Source organism: Ailuropoda melanoleuca, chromosome 5 (genome assembly GCF_002007445.2).
Source record: "Ailuropoda melanoleuca isolate Jingjing chromosome 5, ASM200744v2, whole genome shotgun sequence".
Lineage (NCBI taxonomy): Eukaryota > Metazoa > Chordata > Mammalia > Carnivora > Ursidae > Ailuropoda > Ailuropoda melanoleuca.
Genome location: NC_048222.1, coordinates 49,771,509 through 49,790,963, shown reverse-complemented (window position 1 = coordinate 49,790,963; position 19,455 = coordinate 49,771,509). Strand labels below are relative to the sequence as shown.

The 19,455-nt window shown below is 39.7% G+C and overlaps 1 protein-coding gene across 6 annotated transcripts in view; it reads left to right on the top strand.

The window, feature by feature from the left end:
• The first annotated feature begins 5,838 nt into the window (after positions 1-5,838).
• Positions 5,839-19,455, top strand: part of TCF12 (transcription factor 12) — a 353,080-nt gene continuing 339,463 nt past the window's right edge. For 2 of the 6 annotated variants that reach the window (XM_034660930.1, XM_019801206.2), the window contains exons 1-3: positions 5,841-6,085; positions 7,043-7,139; positions 8,234-8,306. In XM_034660930.1, the coding sequence (XP_034516821.1) occupies positions 7,065-7,139; positions 8,234-8,306 (148 nt within the window). In that variant the 5' untranslated portion in view covers positions 5,841-6,085; positions 7,043-7,064. Of the gene's footprint in view, positions 6,086-6,134; positions 6,479-7,042; positions 7,140-8,233; positions 8,307-19,455 lie in introns of those variants that run through there. The other 4 variants (XM_034660929.1, XM_011226806.3, XM_034660928.1 and 1 more) reach the window with 4 other exon arrangements.

Here is a 19,455-nt window from a genome sequence, read left to right as displayed (position 1 = left end):
GATTTAACTGTAAGAAATATGTATATTGAATTTAACTATATTCAAAAGAGAATATAATAAGAAGATTCTTTGCTTGCTAAAAGTTCAGAGGACACTAATATTTTCAAAATGCTTTAGAAATGCTGAGAAAATAGAGAATAAAAATTGTATGTGTATGTGTATGTGTATTTGCAGGGGATGTCTCTGTATGTTCTTTTTTTTTTTTAGATTGATTGATTGATTGATTTGAGAGAGAGAGGCCGGGGGAGGGGTGGCAGAGAAACAGAGAATCTCATGCAGACTCCACACTGAGCATGGAACCTATCTTGGGGCTCGATCGCCAGGACCCAGAGATCACAACATGAGCTGAAACCAAGAGTTGGACACCCAAAGGACTGCACCACCCAGGCACCCTGATTCCCCTTTGTGTTCTATTGGACCCAGTTAGGAATATCTCTTCATCCCTAACTCACATTGACTGAAATCAGGAAAAAGCAATATTTGGTTTAACAATGATATATAAAGTTATTTTAAAGATACTCCCAGCGGGTGCCTGGCTGGCTTCGTCGGTGGAGCATGCTACCCTTGATCTCAGGGCTGTAAATTCAAACCCCATGTTGGGTGAAGAGATTATTTAAAAATTAAAAAAATCTTAAAAAAAAGATACTTCCAAATCATTAATTCATTTAGTAAATACTTTTTCTTCAGAAAATTTGAAGGCCTTGTTCCACTGCCCTCTAGCTTCCAGTATTGTTGTTGAACAGTGGACAGAACAACATTTTGAGTGTTAGTCCTTGGTATTTGTCCTGTTTTATATTCTCTCTGGAAGCTTGAAGGTCTTCTCTTTGTCTTCTGTGTGCTCAAATTTCCTGATCACAGGCTTTGGTATAGATCTATTTTTATCCATTGTGGTAGGCTCATGGTGAAACCATTTAATTTGTTAACTCACGTACTTCAGTGCTGAAAAATTTTCTTAGATTGTTTCATAGATGACTATCCCTAGTCCCCCCTCTCAGGCACCTCCCCCCCATTTTTGGAGCCCTTATTATTTGGATTTTGAATTTCCTGAACTAGTCCTTTCTTTTTGTTCTGCATTCTAGGAAATTTTCTCAACTTTTTCTTCCAATTCTTTTATTAAGCTTATACTCTCCTATTTTCAATTCTAAATGTCTAAATGTCTCACATGATAGTGGCTTCTCTTAAGTATCTGATAATCCTTGGTCATCTGCTCATATTTAAGAATAAGGCAACAACCTGCTGACAGGCAATTCTGAGTATACAGGTGGGGATTTGTCACTTGTAAACTTACCTTAGAGTAATTTCTTTGGGCTTATAGGTAGGGAAACTTCCACATCAGTATATTCAGGTCTTTCCTTTTGGGTTGATCAGAGTCCGTACAGAAGGATCTTCCAATCTCCTCCTTGGAAGTTGAAACCCTGGCTGCCCTGAATCTGGGAGCCAAGTTGGTTAACATATCTGGAGGCCTCAGCATCCAATACACAAATGTTCACTTAATTTCCTTACCCCTGAGAGACCTCCTGTTTCATCATCTGCAGAGAATAAGTTTGCAGTATTTTGCCTCAGTAGGAGAGAGGCATTTGTTTGCCTGACTGCATGGAGTTGGGAAGGAAGCTGGGGATCTGATTGCTTCTTAAACAGATTGGCAACCAATCCTCCTTATAGTATTACCCCCTTTCCTCACGTCACTTCAAGGGGAACGTGAAACTGTCTGGTTATGGGTCTTTTGGTGACACTTCAGTGTGTATAGGTTTGAGACTGATTTACATCATTGCCCCCTTAAGATGTAGTTTTGATGGTCTGCTACATCTTTTATCACTCTTCTGCTTTTCCAGTTAACAGTCTTCTCAAATTCTGTTGCCATTGTCTCCTCTTTGGCTTCCCATGATTTTTATCCTTAAAAGCCATCTTATGACATGACATGATTAACTCAACATGGGGGAGGAAAAGCGGGAGGAAAGATAGAAGAATCCACAATTTTTAAAAATGGGTGATTATTAAGTACATGGAAGTTCTTAACACTACTGCACTTTTTTTAAAATAGGCTTGACACTTTCTATAATAAAAATATTTTTTAAAAATCCCTTTACTGATTTCTTAGTGTGATATCAGGAGGGAGCAAACTTCAGAACATGTGCTAAACTGTCATCTCTACCTAGAAGTACAGAACCATTCATTTTTTAATAAATATTTATTGAGCATCCACTATGTACTAGGCATTGTGCCAAGATACACACAGGAATATGGAAAAAAGATTATTTATTTTACTTGGTCTACTGTACTGAGTTTTAAAAAATTAAAATCTATGACTATCTAGGTTTGATGTTTCAGAGTGTTTGGCAGTATTTTTTTTCCTTTTCTGATTCTGAATTTGTCTTGATTTTGGTATAAATGCACACTTTTATGAAATATGAAAGAAGGAATCCTAAAGGGGAAAAAGACATTGAATATAAGATGGACCATTAGGGGATATCTCCTCAAGTCTGAAAATAGCATTCACACAAGCAGGTTAATAGCTTAAGTAATAAATTACATTAGCAAGGAATAGAGAACTCTTTTTACCTATGAACAGAGGAAAAAGGCAAAATCTGTACCAGGAAATCCTGCAAGGGGTTCTTGCTAGCTGATAGAAGAGAATGAGGAGAGTGGACCTCTGATGACTAGTAGAATGTGGCTTATGATAGAGTGGAAAATCTTGGCCTTTAGTTTATCAGTGATGGAAGTACCATGAACTGAAGATAATACTTATAAAACTAATTGTTACATAAAATTGTTCCCTTTAGTCCCAAGAGGTTAGCTGTGGAAAAGAAAGCAAGAATTCCTAGCTGCTCTCCTGTGGAGAAGGGAGCTACAAGGAAGTCCATTACCCATCAAACTTGGTTCTAGTTGGACAATGCTAGGAGGCCACTCACTCCACCTAGATAGCAACTTGCCACTTAACTTGATTAGCTCTGTTCTCTTTCCTCCTCCTCCTCTTCCTTTTTTGAACTTTCTAGAATACTTCCTTCTAAATCATAGGCCAAGTTCAAGTCAGTCTCCCAAAGAAGCAAAGCCCATTGCCTTGATTACTTTTCTTTTTCACTGTAAAGTTTTCTCTGGGCAATGCAGGTCTCCCTCATAAAATTATGTATGTATGTATGTGTTTTTGAGTGTAGAGTGGGGGCTCTTAGAAAGCGGGAACTGAAACTTTGTTGACAGAATCATTGTGTCTTCCCAGTGGCAGGCTAAGGTGAATGGGCATGGAAATAAAATATATCAGATTATAACATTCTTGAGGCAGGATGGGTGTGAGATTTTCTGTTCCTCACAGCATTCGGCACCAACCTGTCTATTTTGCAAGGTCGGCAAAGGCACAGAAATAAGTTGTAAGTGACACAAAATTGTGGTTTTAATATGCTTTTGTCTTCCATATATATCAGGAATATTACAGGAAATCCATTGGTAGGATTAATATTCCTGTATTAAAAATGATACATGCAAAGACGACATCACAGCATGAAAAACTAATTCATGTTATAATGTCAAATCATTGATAGATTTAATTCCAGCTTCCTTTTTTGAGTGTCTACTATGTACTCAGTCCCATGTTAGGTGTGTGGTACGGACAGATGCATGGCAATCCTATTGCTCAAGGAGTAAATAATCTAAGGAGTAAATAAACTATAAAACAGTATGGGCCAAAACAGATGTGAAAAACTTCACCAGTCAGTCCTTCAGAGGAGTGAAGGAGCCCTCCTGAGGGTTTGGCCAGATAGCTATTTCTTCCTCCGAATTAGTCATATGAGAAAGAGGAGAAGAAACTTGTTCTCTCCTCCCCCTTTTTTTGGAAACAGCATAAATCCTTCAGATGGAATTACATTCTCCTTTCCCCAATATTTCTCTTTGGGGTTTACCACAGTGATAGAATCTTACCCCTAGAATGGGCCTTAAAAGTTCTAGTCAGACTTCCCATCTGATGTTTAGGTCTTTGCTAGCAAAAGATGGCCCTCGGGCCTGTATTACTTAGAACACACTAGATTACAAATTGCAGAAAACCTGAATCCTGTTGGGTTTCATCAATGAAGATAGACCTGGGTCAGAAGCCTTTTGATCAGAGCCTCAGAAACACCATCAAAGATCATATCTCTCTGCTTTCTCCAAGTCTGCTTTATTTAACCTAGCTGGACCTTGTGCTTGAAAGATGACTGCCTGCAGTCCAGGGGCTCCTTAATTTTTTTCTTTTTTCTTTTATACAACATGCTGGTGATATTTCTTCAATTTTTGTTGTTGCTACGCTCCCTGATATTTGGAGTACATGTAGAAAGAGGAGGTTGCCGCTGAAGTTGTTTTGGAATATGTGAAACAGACCAAATTGCTCCTCTTACTGTCCCAAATTGTGTCATGCCCATTGCCAACCAGTAACTGTGGCAGGGATGGGACTATGCTGTTTTATTTAGGTTGGAATTATGCTAATTTGTTTATATTGGACCCACATGCTCCAGTACGCATTCAGGGCAAGGATATGGATATGACGGCTAAGAACAAAGGGTGTTAACCTAGATTAGGGAGAGTGGATAATGGAGAAGCTATCACAGGATATGGCACAAGGCCCAGGGTGTGGCCATTGACAACCTCATGGAAACCCCCAGCCCCAAGCTACAATTGCCTTCTCCCTCTGGACAGGTTGGGTTGTAATAAAGTACAGCAATTGCATATTTGCCGCTAAGTCTACCTTCTTGTTTTCACCCAAGTTTAGGCTTCAATGACTCTTTGCCATGTTGTCCTCAAGGCGTTGGCTGCTTCCTTCAATTTGTTACTTCGGATGTGTTTTCTTTCTTCAGTGTTTTTTCTGCCTAGCCCTTACTGGTCTTTACTGCACTGACTGAGCCAAAAGACTTAAACACTGGCTGCCACTGGAGAAAACCTTACTTCCATTTCCAAACTGAAAGGAATGGAAGTTTAGTTATTTTGTCCTCTTTTTACTCTGTTGGGGGCTTCTTTGGGCGAAGTTCAGAACTTGTGCCAAGATAGTGGCTGTGTGACCAAACCTCCCTGAGCCATCTCTGCAAAATGAAGGCGCTGGCTTGATCCAAGAACTCATCTCGCTGTCCAGTTCCGTGGCCCCGAACAGGATTCGCGTGGGAAGAGGTGATTGTAGACTTGGGGGCTTGTGTGAGTGGAGTGTTTCGGTACCTAAGCCCACACTGCTTTGTACAGTTTGAAGGAGCTTTTGACCCCTTTTCTGCATTCTGTGCAGCAACGAATTCGACCAGCTGCACCAACTCCAAGCGCGGACCGAAGTGGCTCGGTCTCCCCCACGCACGCATCTTCCGCGCCCAGCGCCGCGCAGCCTCCCGGGCTGGAACGTCCGGGCCCGGCCGACCGCTGCGTCCGGCGTCCAGCGCGGCTTGGTCGGGAACTGCAGCTTCCAGGGCTCTGCGGCCTCGGGCTGGGTGGCCTAGGCAGCGGATCCAGATGCGCCCGCAGCTGAGTCTCCCCCACGCCCCTCCGCCGCCCGAGGCAGGAGCGGGACAAGCCAGAGGAGGCGCCACGGTGCCTGCTGCCCTGCTCCCGGAGGCACGGACCAGGCGCCCTCTGCAAGCGGCCCGGCCCTACTTCGCGGGGTGTCTGCGCGCGTCTCCCGCCCCTCCCCGGAGGCCCCGATTCCGTCCCACCTCACCCCACCGCAGGCTTTGTCCACCGGCCGCGCGGCGGCCCCTCCCCGTTCCCGCCGGCTCCTCCCCACCCCCTCCGCTGGCCCCACTTCCTCGGCGCAGGCGGCGGGAGCGAGCCGGGGACGAAAGGGTTAACCCGGGGCTCTTCCCGGCGCGGAGGGATCCGGAGCTGAGCCGAGCGCTGTGCTGAGGCCGCCTCAGCGAAAAAAATGTCCGCCTGAGGAGACCCACAAGTTCTATTCGGGGGGACCGCCAGCCCGCCCCGGGAGGAAGGGGCGGCCAGGCCCGAGAGCCGCCTCCCCCGCCCGGATCCGAGAGCTCGCGCGGGGCAAAGTGAGCCGAGCCGCCGGGAGGTGCAAGGGGAAGCCCGAGCCCGCTCTCCCGGCCAAAGTGAACTTTAATCGGGGTGGTTGGATGCGGAGACGGGGCGGCAGGTAATTGCGGCGAGGCGAGCGGGAGGGGTACGCCGTGGCGGGGCTGGGGGGCGCCGCCGCGTCCCTGCCGGAGCGGAGGCGTCCCCGGCCCCGCGCCCCAACTCCGCGCCCCTTTGTACAGAGGCGAGCCCGGGGTTCCCTCCAACTTGGGGAGCGGAGTGGGGGCGGAGGCGAGAGTCGCGGGCGGCCAGGCCCGCGCGGCGCGCTCGGCCTGCGCGCCCCGCTCGGCACTCGGCTCCGGGGCGCGGCGGGAGAGCAGGCTGCTTCGGCCGCCGCGCCGGGCTCATTGTTCGGCAGGTCCGGGGCTGGCCGGCCGAAGGCAGGGCAGCAAAAGTGGGAGGAGGCCGAGCCGGGGGAGGAGGACGCCGGGCAAGAGCGAGACTAGTTGTCGGGGTTTGTATTTTCTTTTTAAAAGCGCCCCTTGGGCGCGCGGGGGTTGATTTTCGACCCCCGGGGCCCGCTGGGGACGTCCGGGCGGCGGCGGCGGCGGCAGACGCGGGCCTGCGAGCGGCGCGTTCCCTGCAACTTGTCAGTTCTATTGTTGCCGAGCCTGTGAGTCACTTCGCATCTCCCCTCGTCGCCGCTCCGCTCCCTGGACGCCCAGTCGCCCCTCACCCCGCCCCTCGAGACCCCCGCCTGGCCGGGCGCCGCGCGGAGCCCCCGGCGGCCGCGCGGGGTGGGGGTGCCGGGGAGGGGGCAGGGTTGGGCTCGGAAACTTGCGGGAGAGGCGGCGAGTTGCTGGAGCCGCTGCGACGCTCCCGGGCCGCGCGGAGGAACGCGTGGATTCACCGACCCGGCGCAGTGCTGGCCTCTCCTGTCCCCTGCCCGCGCGGCGGTGGGAACGAGTGGGGTACTGGAAGTCAGCTCACGGCTCTGGCCCCTGCCCTACGTCCCTCTTCATCTCTTCGCACACTTTGGGCCTCGGTGGTCTCTCTGAGCCTGTTTCCTCTGCTTTAGGACCCGCTAGAAGTGGCCGAAGATGAATCCCCAGCAGCAGCGCATGGCCGCTATAGGGACCGACAAGGAGCTGAGCGACCTGCTGGACTTCAGTGCGGTATGAGCTTTCCGCGGCATCTTGGGGTTCTGCTGAGGTTTACAAAAAAAAAAAAGAAAAAAGAAAAGAAAAAAAAAAAAGAAAAAACGAAAAGGAAAGGGAGGGAGGAAAGCGACGTGGAGACTAGGCAGCGTGAACTCCATCTGCTTTGAGCAGTAGTTCTCAGGGCTGGAGTCCAGCTCCCCCAAGTTGGACACCTGAACTTTGATGTAATGTCTAGACTTGCAGATTTAAAACTTTAATGCCAGAGGGGTCATTTGATTTAACCAGTTAAAAGGAGAACAATGTAACCATGAGCTTTGGTTGAGTCACTCTCTGACCCTGATGGTTATTAGGGATTTTGAACTTTATATGAAAAAAGAAAATTATTTTTTCTGCACTCCATTTCCCTCCCTAAGATGTGATAGAATTTATAATACCTGAAAGATGTCAGTTATGAGAAAGCTAGTTAAAGGCCAGGATTTCCAGCCTTTTTTGGCTGAACACTTTTAAGTACATGTTTATTTATATGTGTATGTATGTGTATATGTATGTAGGTGTATACATAAGTACATATGTATATATTTATAAGTCTTTTACTGTGGGAAATAATTGAATGACTTAAAAATAGCTGAAACCGAAGGCCTACTGCTTTTATCTCTAATGGGTTGAATTCCTTGATTAACTGTTGTTGGGTGGTAGGACCAATACCTACTTTATAAAACTGGGTTATAATGGATCCATACTCTATGTAGTAGTCTCATTGGATGTGATTCTGACTGTGTGTATTGAATAGTAATGTAAATGTAATGAGATTTCTGTTAGAGTCTTCTGTTAGAAGATCATGGACAAAAATTTACAATTTAAACTTAATAATCTTAGACTTTTTCATGTAAGTGACTGGGTTTTGAGAACAGAATATAACCATTATTTCTTAGTAGCATTAGGAAATAGTATCACTCAGTGTATTTGCTTTTCTGTGTCTGAATGTATATCTTCAATTTTATCTTAACTCCCTTCTGAAATACAGTATCTGATGACTCTTGGTGGACTTTTGTTTGTAAGGAGTCTAGAAGAATTTCAGGACTAACAGATACATTTGGGTTATTTTGTAGATGTTTTCTCCACCTGTTAATAGTGGGAAAACCAGACCAACGACACTGGGAAGCAGTCAGTTCAGTGGATCAGGTAAGATGATATCTAAAATCAGAAACTGATATTTTGGTGTTGTGATACATTTTAATAGAAAAACAGAAGTATTTTAGTATCTTCATGTCATTCTCTAGTGTCCAGTTCAAATCAGAAGAAAAACAAGCCTCAAATGAAGGCTGTTGCTTTCAGGATCCATTGATATTTCTGAGAATTTAAATACTGATGTAAAATTTTTCTGTTTTCCATGAATTTTTAAGTTGAATTTGTCTTGTTTGAGTACAAGGGATTATATCCTACCTCTATATTTAGACAAGTACCAGAAGAAAACACTCTGTGGTCCATGTGTGGGTTTTTTTTTCTTTATTTATGTTTATTTAAGTATGTGTATTTTTAAATTTTGCTAAAATTTCAGCCTCTTAGCATTATTTACCTTTGGGTCCTAAAAAATTGATGAAATAATGTTATTTAATATATGAGTATGAAAAGTGGAATTGAGTCAGTAATAATTAGTAAGACTTATTTTAAAAGATGGCCATTCCTTGGAAGTCATTAACAGTTTTGAGGACAGTTATTTAAAATGTTAGAGTAATGAATGTTACAAATAAATAAATAGATTTATTTTCGGATGACATCTATTAGATGACTGAATTCTATATTCAGATGACATTTAGGATAATGTTTAGAATAAGTGAAATTAGATTCCTATTCCTACACTGGAGCTGTGGTCTTTACTTTCTGTATATTTATAAGTACTCTGCTCCATTATTAACATTTATCCCTTATTTCTTAAGTGTGCATTTTTTATTTTTCTGACTTATTTAAACTTATGATTTCCAAAATAAACAGTCCAGAAGCAAGGTCCATTCCAGTGTTCAAAACCTATAATTTTCAAGTTAAACTTATTCCTTAGTTCTCAAAGGTGGAAAAAACCCAAAAAAACAAAACAAAAAACCATGGACAGCATCATCTCAAAACCAGCTGTCAAATCCCTGGGCTGAAATTTAGTAATTCCTCTTTGACCGGTGCTTTTATTTTCCCTAGTAAAATAGTAGTTGATTTCTTAAGATACTTTAAGAGCAAAACATCAGAAAGAAGGAAATGTCATAACCGATAACATGTTATACCACTTTATAATTAAAAAGTGTTTCTATTTAAAAATAGTTCACTAACTTAATTTGTTAAAGTTTATTTTTCATGATAAAATGACAGCTTATGGGTAAAATATAGCATGTTTAACACCTCAGCTAAGCAAAATAAAAGCATTCTAGGTTTTAAATATGGGTTTCATATTCAGAAGGATATCATAAAATGTTAGCCAAACCCCGACTCTACTCTTGCCTCCTTCCCATTTACTGATACTTATTTGAAAATTGTCACTTTTTTGGGAGAGTTGAAAAAATTATTAGTTAATGGAGAAGGCGGCTATATTCCTTTCTTTACTACTGTTTTGAGTATATCTCAGTTTTTGCAACTAATAATTCATTTCCAGTACTTTCAAATTTAGTTTGATACATAGTAGATGCTTAATATATTTCTTTAAATGAGTGGTGACGTCGCTGTTTTAGACTGTTAGTTCGAGCTTGAATTGTGGAAAATATATTTAACTGATACTCATGATATCAAGAACGTGAACTTCAGAAACCTATTAGAAATACTTTCTGTTTTTAGAATAAAGGCAATTATATTTTTTTCACTTTTTAAAATGTGTGATTTATGTAGTGTGTGAAACTAAAAAGTATGCGTGAACTTGGTATGTATTATAAGCATGGCATTGGAACATTTGTGGGCCTTTCTGTTGCTAGCATTATGCAAAGAAAAAATTATTTGTATTGCAGAAATAGTTACATGGTGTTTGATTCTTTGGAGTAGGAAATTTTTAATTTAATTTAATTTATTTTTTTTTTTAAAGATTTTATTTATTTATTTGACAGAGATAGAGACAGCCAGCGAGAGAGGGAGCACAAGCAGGGGGAGTGGGAGAGGAAGAAGCAGGCTCATAGCAGAGGAGCCTGATGTGGGGCTCGATCCCACAACGCCGGGATCACGCCCTGAGCCGAAGGCAGACGCTTAACCGCTGTGCCAGCCAGGCGCCCCGGAAATTTTTAATTTTAAAACTGTCAGATTTGTTACTTGTCCATTGAAAGTTTGAATTTAAACACGTGTTCAGTGGAAATGGTTATATTTATCTCTGTGGTTTGTTTTAAATTCCAGGAGAAAAAAAGCTATGACCTTTAATAATTAGTGAATGGATTTAAATTTGGGGGAAAGCATAATGGCATAAGTGATTATTTTATATCAGAGTATATTGGTAGATGTGGCTTTTCTATAGTCAGTTCTTTTATCTTAAAGGAAATGTCTAGAAGAAATTTGGCTGAACACTTTTAAGTACACTTTTAAGTATAGCAGTATTATTTTATTTATATACTTTATTGACATCTGAATAATCTTCTATTCTGATTTCAAAGGATACATAATATGTCCTAATGCCTGTTTATTTGCAGCAACATAAGGAGCTAAAGAGAGCTAAAGATCTTTCTTTCTGAAGAGCTGACTTAAAGATTAGAGTTTTCTTGTATTTGGAGTAACATTGTAAGACCCCAAGCCTTTGCCTCATGAAAACTGTAGTTGTCCAGTATAATTTCCTTTCTTATGTTCTTTTGGAGGATGACTTAATTTCACATTGGGGTTTTTTTGAGAAATAGTAAAACAGATTTAGAATTTTTTTAGCTGAAAGCATACAATATATTTTATAGTTTAAAAAAGCATAATGTTTTTTAAAGTCTTATTCCTAAAACAAACAAGTAACTTGTATGATAGCTGACACTTATTCAGAAGTCGGAAAAGATGAGAATGTATTTCTATTACTTACTTGTTTGGAGAAATCTGTTATAGTGCTGTTTCTTCACCAAGGTGTTAATTTTCTTGAATTATCATAAGACTGAATTTGTCCCTTTCGTATGATAGAGTCTGCAGTGTTCTTACAGTGACCTTGAGAGGTGTTTCTCTCGTAGGAGTTAAAAGTGAGGTACTGTGTTATGTTAGGCCAGTCTATCAGGAGAAAACTTGTTGAAAGGATTGATAAAATGGAAGTAGTTCAGGTGTTTAAATCCACTATTCCCTTCAACTTCACAGTTTGAGTGTGTAGAACTAAATTGTGGTATTGGGTTTAATTTTTAGTAGTTTAAATGTTTACATGATATCCAAAGAATTTCCTTTATTAGTTTTTGAATCCAAGTAGTAAGAGATATTGGAAGGGAACAGGTATATTCATTTTGTAATCTATCTATATATATTGAATCTATCTTTGTATCTTTAGAAAGTTATCTTACTTAGCAAGTAAAGCTTTACTTTTTGTTATTCAAAGCAGATTTTTATAATGTAATTTCTTCTCTCTCAAGATTTTTGGAAATAATTTTATTTTATTTTATTTTATTTATTTTTTTAAAAGATTTTATTTATTTATTCGACAGAGATAGAGACAGCCAGCGAGAGAGGGAACACAAGCAGGGGGAGTGGGAGGGGAAGAAGCAGACTCATAGCGGAGGAGCCTGATGTGGGGCTCGATCCCACAACGCCGGGATCACGCCCTGAGCCGAAGCCAGACGCTTAACTGCTGTGCCACCCAGGCGCCCCTGGAAATAATTTTAAAAACTGTTTTCCAGCTTTTAATTTTTAAAAGGAATACAGTTTTTCATTATTCAGTTCCTGATCACTTTTTTGGGGGAAGTTTTTCATTTGTACAGGCTTTATGCTTTTTGAAAGTATTGATACAGAGCCAGAAAAATGAATTTTCATTAAATTAAGTTTTTTTAATTAAACTTTTTGTTCAAATAACTGTAGATTCATATGCAGTTGTAGGAAACAACACAGAGATCCTGTGTACACTTTAGCAAGTTTTCCACAATAGCAGCATCTTGCAAAACTAGTGCAATATTAGAACCAAGTTATTGACAGTGATACAGTGAGGATAAAAAAACATTTCCATTACCACAAAGATCCCTGGTGTTTCCCTTTTATAACTGCATCCACTTCTCAAATAATTAAAGAAAAATCCATGGTAATAATAGTAAATACCTGCTCACCCTATTAAACATGAAATAAGCTTTTCAAATTGTTGTGGCATTATTTGTAACATTTGAAAGAAGTCAAGAAAGAAAACCAAAATGTTATCAGTGTGTATTTTAACTGAACTGTAATATGGGTAAGAATGGTAATTTTAAATAGAGGGTAAACTAGGTTTGTTCTTTTCACTTAAGGTATTTTAAGGTAATGAGTAGGCTGTGGTTCATAGTGTGTACCTATTAGTATTAAAATTTGTAATAAATATAATGTCTAGTGATACACACTTGTACTGTTGTTTGGGTAACTGAACCATGTTGGACATTTGCTTCTGGCAAGCTGTAGTGATGAATAAGAGTAACTGCAGAATCAGGAGACATATAAAGAAACATATAATATCTTAGGATAAATATGGTCTGCTGTTAAGTGGCTCATTTAAGGTAAAAGTTAAGTAGCAGAGGAGTCCTTTAGAGATAAGCTGTATATGAAAGTGTTAACTTGGAAAACAAAAATTAGAGACAAGATTATAACTGTGAGTATTGTGTGCTTTTTAGAACAGTTCCTGTAGTGTTACTTTAAGTGGTCATGGCTTATAATGGATTTGGAAAACAATTTGATTAGTTCGTTACATGTAGTGCATACCTACAAGGAATTTCATTTTTACCTGTTTTCATTAACAATTTAAATATGAATTCAACTTTCTTTTAGACTGTCCTTTAGTGTATCTTTTTCTTTGAGTTTTAAAATAATTCTCTTGGAATAGGAAGATAAAGATTTCAACCTTAAACGTAAAATCAGTTGCTTTCACATTTTTAGATTTGAAGGGGACAATTTAGAATAATCTCTTATTAAAAACAGTCTTTTCTGTTCTTGAGCAATTGGAAATCATGCCTGGAATGTCACTGCCTGCTTAGTGTTGTGGAAGACTAGGATATAACTCTGGCCATAAGGGAGTAAAGTAACACTATTAGAGTTTCCTGGTGGGGGGGGAAGGCAGCATCTGGGATACCCCTTTTTTTTTTTTTTTTAAATCATTTAATAAGACTGCTTTTGGGTATCATCTGAATATATCTTTTTGGATGAGGATGTTGCAGTTAGAAATCTAATGCGTTTGCATTTAGGGAATAAAATGAGAAGACAAACATTTAAATATGTCGGTTCAGAAGACTAATGAATGACTTTGTTAAATAGTTGAGCCGTACATATCTCAGATTTCGGTTAATTGCATATTTATTTAGTATCTACTTTGTGCAGTCTGCTATTCTAGTACCTTTTTGGAAGGTGGGAAATGGGGAAGGACATAGACCAAAAAAAGCGGAGGCATTACATTATCTAGGTAGGACGATAAAATGTAAAATTGTGAGGCAAACTTCTGTGACATAAAAAAATGTCAACAACTGCACATTAATATAGTTTAAATTGAGTCTGTTAGAATAAGGATGTGCTGAGGAGTCAGGGAACTGGCTTAAGGAGAACTCAGAGATGTTAAATTTAGAGTTGATTTTTGAAGGAGATAAGGAAAATGAATTAGAGAACTGGGCTTCCAGTTGTGGGGTAGCATGAAAAGAAACCCAGAAATGGCAATTTGACCTGCTGCAAAGGGCTATACAGTTGAGGGAAAGAGAAGCTGGTTTCTGTTGATCACCACTGCACTCTTGGAGCTCATATTTACATACTATTATCTGAGCCAAACTGCGAATCTTCAAATCCAGTCATTGCCACTTATTAGCTAGGGGATCTTGAGTAAATTACTTAACCTCTCTGTGCTTCTGTTTCTTAATCTGTAAAACAGGACTAGTAATAGTAGCTATCTTCACAGAGTTGTTATGAATGTTAACTGAGTTAATACAGGTAAAGCTCCAAGAACAGTGCCTGGCACCTAGTTAGCTGTGGTGGAGTGAATTGTTAGCAGTTAGACAGTAGAATAAGGAAAGCATTTGTTCATTCCGGAAGCAAATGTGCTAATCTAGGGATAAGCTTGTGAAGGTTTGACTTGGTATTAGTATAGGGAGAAGGAAGGAAAAATACCAGAAAGAAAGGACTGACAGAATTTGAAGAACTGGATTTCTGTAGATTAAGAAAAATGACTTAAGGTTGCAGTTGTAGCATAACTGGAGCGAGGTAGTGCTGGAGGAAATAAAGATGCTGAACTGTTTTGAGCATTTTAAATTTCACACGATCTGGGACTCTTCTAGCTAATTTTGGAGTTTATGAGAGAAAAGTGCTGGGAGATGAGTTAAAAGATGTTCGTTTAAAAAAAAGCAGCTCTTTTTTGTTTATAAAATTAATAGTCATCATTGAAAAGAAAGTTGGAGAACAGGAAAAATAACAAAGGAAAAAAAAACCTTTATTTCACTGTTATGTTTTGATGTATTTCCATTTGGTTTTGTTTTTTCTGTGAGTCCTTTGTTTGCAAAGTTGAGAGCTTAATGATGGTTTCATTTTATGTCCTCCTTTTTTATTTCACTTAATATTATGAGCATTTTCCTCATATACTTGAAGATTCTTTATAAACTTGGCTTAAAATTGTATGATATTACGTGGAATGGATATAGCATAACTTAACAAATTAGTTCTCTTACTGCTTGACATTTAGGGCTTTTGTTTGTTCATTTGGATTTTGTTATAAAATATGTGATAGTGAACACTTTTTTGTACCTACCTATATTTTTATCTACACTTTGATTTCCTTTGGATAGGAGATGTAGATTTTGTTTTTTGTGCCTACAAATTATAATTAAAGCTAAGAGAGTGAACGAATACCCTTAGGGAAATGAACTCAGAGGAAGATAAATTATCAGGCCTAAGGATTGATGTTAATGGTGGAGTTAGATATATAAAATTAGTGATTTTGGATAATTATTTAGTGTAAAAATACAATTTTTATTTGTATGTGAATGGAGTATAAGATGGCATTATGTACAGATTTATATTTGTGTATAAATTGGTTGTGCGGTAACTGGAGGGAATTCCCATCATTCTTTGACCTGTGCCTATTGAAATGGAGTGTAATCTAATTGGAGTCTATCAGTGAGAGCTCTTGAATTCTTGACTTCTTAAGAGAGGCACTGTAGGATAGCGGGAGGAGTTGGGCTCAGGAACCAAACAACTGGAATGGAATCAGTGCTTTGCAGCTTATTAGCTGGGTGGCCTTAGGCAAGTCATTTAAATGATCTGAGCATACTTTTCTTTTTGTGAAAAGCGGATGATACTGCCTACCTTCAGAATCTTTATGAGGATCAAATAAGATTATATATCTCCTGCCACATAGCAGCTTCAAAAATGGTAGCTGCCAGAGGTGCCTGGGTGGTCTATCTGGTTAATGATTGGTTAATCATCTGATTCTTGATTTTGGCTCATGTTATGATCTCAGAGTCCTGGGATTGAGCCCTGTGTGTGGCTCTGTACTGGGTGTGGAGTCTGCTTAAAATTCTCTCTCCCTCTTCCTCTGCCCCCTGCACTCCCTCTCTAAAAAATAAAAATGGTAGCTGCCATTATTGTGGCATCCTCTTAAGTAATACTAATGATACTATTAATAATTAACAGTAATACTTAGAACCAGCTTTATAGGCAATGTTTATTGAACTATTATTATATAATAGGTGCTATGTTAGTGGTGGTGGAGGTGAGGAAATGCCCCCACAAGGGCAACATATCAAAGTCGCTTTTCAGTGTCATAATTATATATATTGTCAGAAGTCTAAGAAGAAATCAGGTGGTAGTTTTTTAAATTAAATAAAAAAGGGTTTTTTTTGCTCCTAGAAGAGTAGCTTTGCAAGGGCACCAGGTACCTAAGAACCTTACCTTTTTTTTTTCTTTTACAGTTGATTTCTTCTTAATACTATTATTTTGTAGATTAGGTGTTGTATAGTGCAGAATGGTGGACAGAGATGTGTATAGTTTTGAAAACCCTCTTCCATGCTTAGGCATTGCATTTGGATGTAGTGTTTTCTCCATATTCTCTACTTGAAATTCTTTCTGGAATGAGATGTAGACTAAATAAATAAGTAAAATAAAAATTACGTGACCTGAGAGGGTAGAATAGCTGGGAGACAGGTTGGAGAGAATGTTAAGAGTCTCTAGAGTAGAGCTTCTCCAATTTTTTCTTAATAGCAGAGGAGAGGGAACATAAACTCCCCTGGTAGCCTGAAGCAACACATTGCAAGTGAGCAGAAGAAATCTTATCTTAAAAATTTATGTGCATTTTACTTTCTGCTCCCAAACACAAACATATTTGTTGTAATATAAATATGTTTAATTAATCATTGAATAAAACTGAGGTTCTAGGAACACACATCATGTTAGCTGATAGCATTGCCTTCCACCTGTTTTGCTTTGTCTCTTTGGGCTTGGGGCAAAGGTGGAGTGGGATGCAGGCCTATACTATCCTTCTTTAGTGAGAAGCCCAGCTGTAGAGTATATTATTCAGCTGTTTTTATTCGTGGATCTTCTCTTGCTCCCACAGAAGTCTGTGAAAAAGGATCATTACATTAGGAGGCAAATGGTTTTAGTAGGGAGGAAATTGTTATTCCATTTGTTAGTAAAGTCTTGTTAGCTTGTCTTTTGAACCCTTGTTTTCTGTTTCCAGCCAGATCATCCTGTAATTTCTTAACATTCCCGTGACTTGAGAAGAAAATGTATATTTTTATAGAGAGAGCTTTGTTTTGTTGTTGTTGTTCCATGTTTGAAATGTGCTCTGGTGTGTTCCAGGTTAAAAATGTGCTTTCATAAAGACCATGGTGAATCATCCGAGCTGCTCTAAGCTGATTGGGGGCATAAAGATCATATTTAAAGATCACACTGAAATGTAAACAGATTAGGGATTGGTTGCTAATTTTTATTGCATTGGGTAGTGACTCAGTGATGAAATTTTCAAAATAAAATAAAACAACTTAAGAGAAGGTGCAGGATAGAAGAGATTACTTAAAAACAAAACAAAAACAACCACTACCACACCTTACCAAGTTTTTGGCTATTAAAAATGTTGGCTGAAGGTGTCATTTTGTCACATCTGTTTTAGGTGCTAGGAAAGTGCCTGAATTTGAACTGAGGGAGTTCTCTGAAAGATTATTCCAGTTACCCAAGGGAAGTCTCTTTGGAAACCTCCCTCAAAAATTGTTGGTTTATTTTCTTCCGGTGGTTTTAACAGGGAGCCATTGTGAGGCTTTGAAATGAGCAGGATCAACTCATGATTGCTCTTCTACCACTTCATTGGTGGTTAATGTAGAAAACACAGGTTGAATTTAATATGATCACGCAGCTCCAGTCAATGAGCAAATGTGCTCCGCTCTCAGCGAGAGTTGTGAGTCGTGGTGGAGCACTGCAGGGATCCCTGCTAGGAGGGAATTACGGTCATCAAGCTTCTCAGTCCTTGAGGCATATGTTGTTTTGAGGTTGTTGAGGATAAATAAAAGGTTTGCGGTATCACGAGAGGAAAAAATGCCAGGCTTCACTTTGAACTTACGGCAGAAGCATGGTTTGGCCACAGGTTAATTTAGAGAATCTGAGTTTGTGTGGGTCCTCAAATAGCAAAAATCTGAGTTAGCAGGTCGTCTTAGGTTTTTGCTATTTGGAAGCCCTGCTATATCTAGCTGACTTTGTCATCTGGTGAGAGGCCCATTGCCTGCCTACTTGTCTTTGACATGCTAAAGGTTTAAGAAACTGTTTTTCAGGGTTGGTCCCAATTTAAAATTTAAGGGGAAAGTTGTTTCATGTTCATTTTCTTGGTGGGAACTTATAGAAACCTTGAATTGATCATGCCTTTCTAAGTAGGCAAGTAATTAGTCATTTCAAGACCATACGAAATACCCTAATTGTCTCTTCTCTAAGCATCAGTTAGTTCTTTATTCTAGGGGATGGCATAATTAATTATTGTATGTCAAGATCATCTTTTACCTGGCAAAGGTCCACAATCCCTGATTTGTGATTTTGATCTAAAAAAGTCTGAATCAAAATTTTTCCTTTAAATTCAGCATACGTTATTTTAGTGGCAAAATCTGATCTTATCTGAAGGAAGGCCGTTCACAGTTTGTTTTGCTAGTTGTTGTATGGTTACCAGGTGCTGGAAGTGATTTGTAATGTATGGTATGTGCACGTATTTCTTTCTTAAATTTGAAAAAGTGAATTTAAAATCCACCTGTCCCCGTGGATTTTTGAAAAGGTATCATAGACACCCCCCTCCCCCGAGTGTGTCTCCCAGGTATTGTTTACAACTCAAAATAAAAATTTCTTTTTTTGGACTAGAAGTCTAGACTAGAGAATTTATTATTTTAAATACAGAAAACATAATGGTGGTGAACTTGTTAACGTAAAGGAAATTCTTCTTGGAATTTGACTTTTCAGGCTGAGCTTTGTGTTGGAGTATCTTGGCCAGTACATTGATATAGGGAATCGATTTCTATTTTGAGGACGGATACACTTTTTCATCTTTTGGGCCGAGGAGTGTACCAGTATTTCCCTGGTCACTTTGCATGGGAGTTTTCAGGGTGCTAACAGGAGATATATTTACATATAGATATATAAACCCAAGTAAAAATAATTCTTTATGTATGTATAAATAATCTGTAAAACTAGCACTGTATGATCACTTTTAAAAGGAAGCCTCAACCCTGACCATACCCACTTTTAACTGTTGCCTGAGAGCAAATGGAGAAGAGAATCCTAGCAAGTCATCTTCATGAAGAAGAGGGGGAGCTAAGATACAGTTTTGTATGACACAGATAACAAAACCAGACTTTGGTAATTTTATTTATTTATTTAATATATTTTATTATTTATTTATTTATGTGAGAGAGAGTGCACATGTGAGCAGGGGGAGGGAGGGGTAGAGGGAGAAGTACATTCTTCGGAGCAGGGAGCCCGATGTGGGGCTTGATTCTAGGACCCTGGGATCATGACCTGAGCTAACAGACTGAGCCACCCAGGCGCCCCCAAGTCTTTGGTAATTTTATTCTCTTCTTTTATATTGGTTAGAAGTTTTCATAGATTGATACGAAGCATGATGTCTATTCCTACAATATACTTATTAAGGGCATCTTCATTGAAAACACATTGTGATTCTAATGGGTGTATGAAATTTTCTTCAGTAACCTGTCATTGGCTGAGTCCTATTAATAAAAACTGTGAA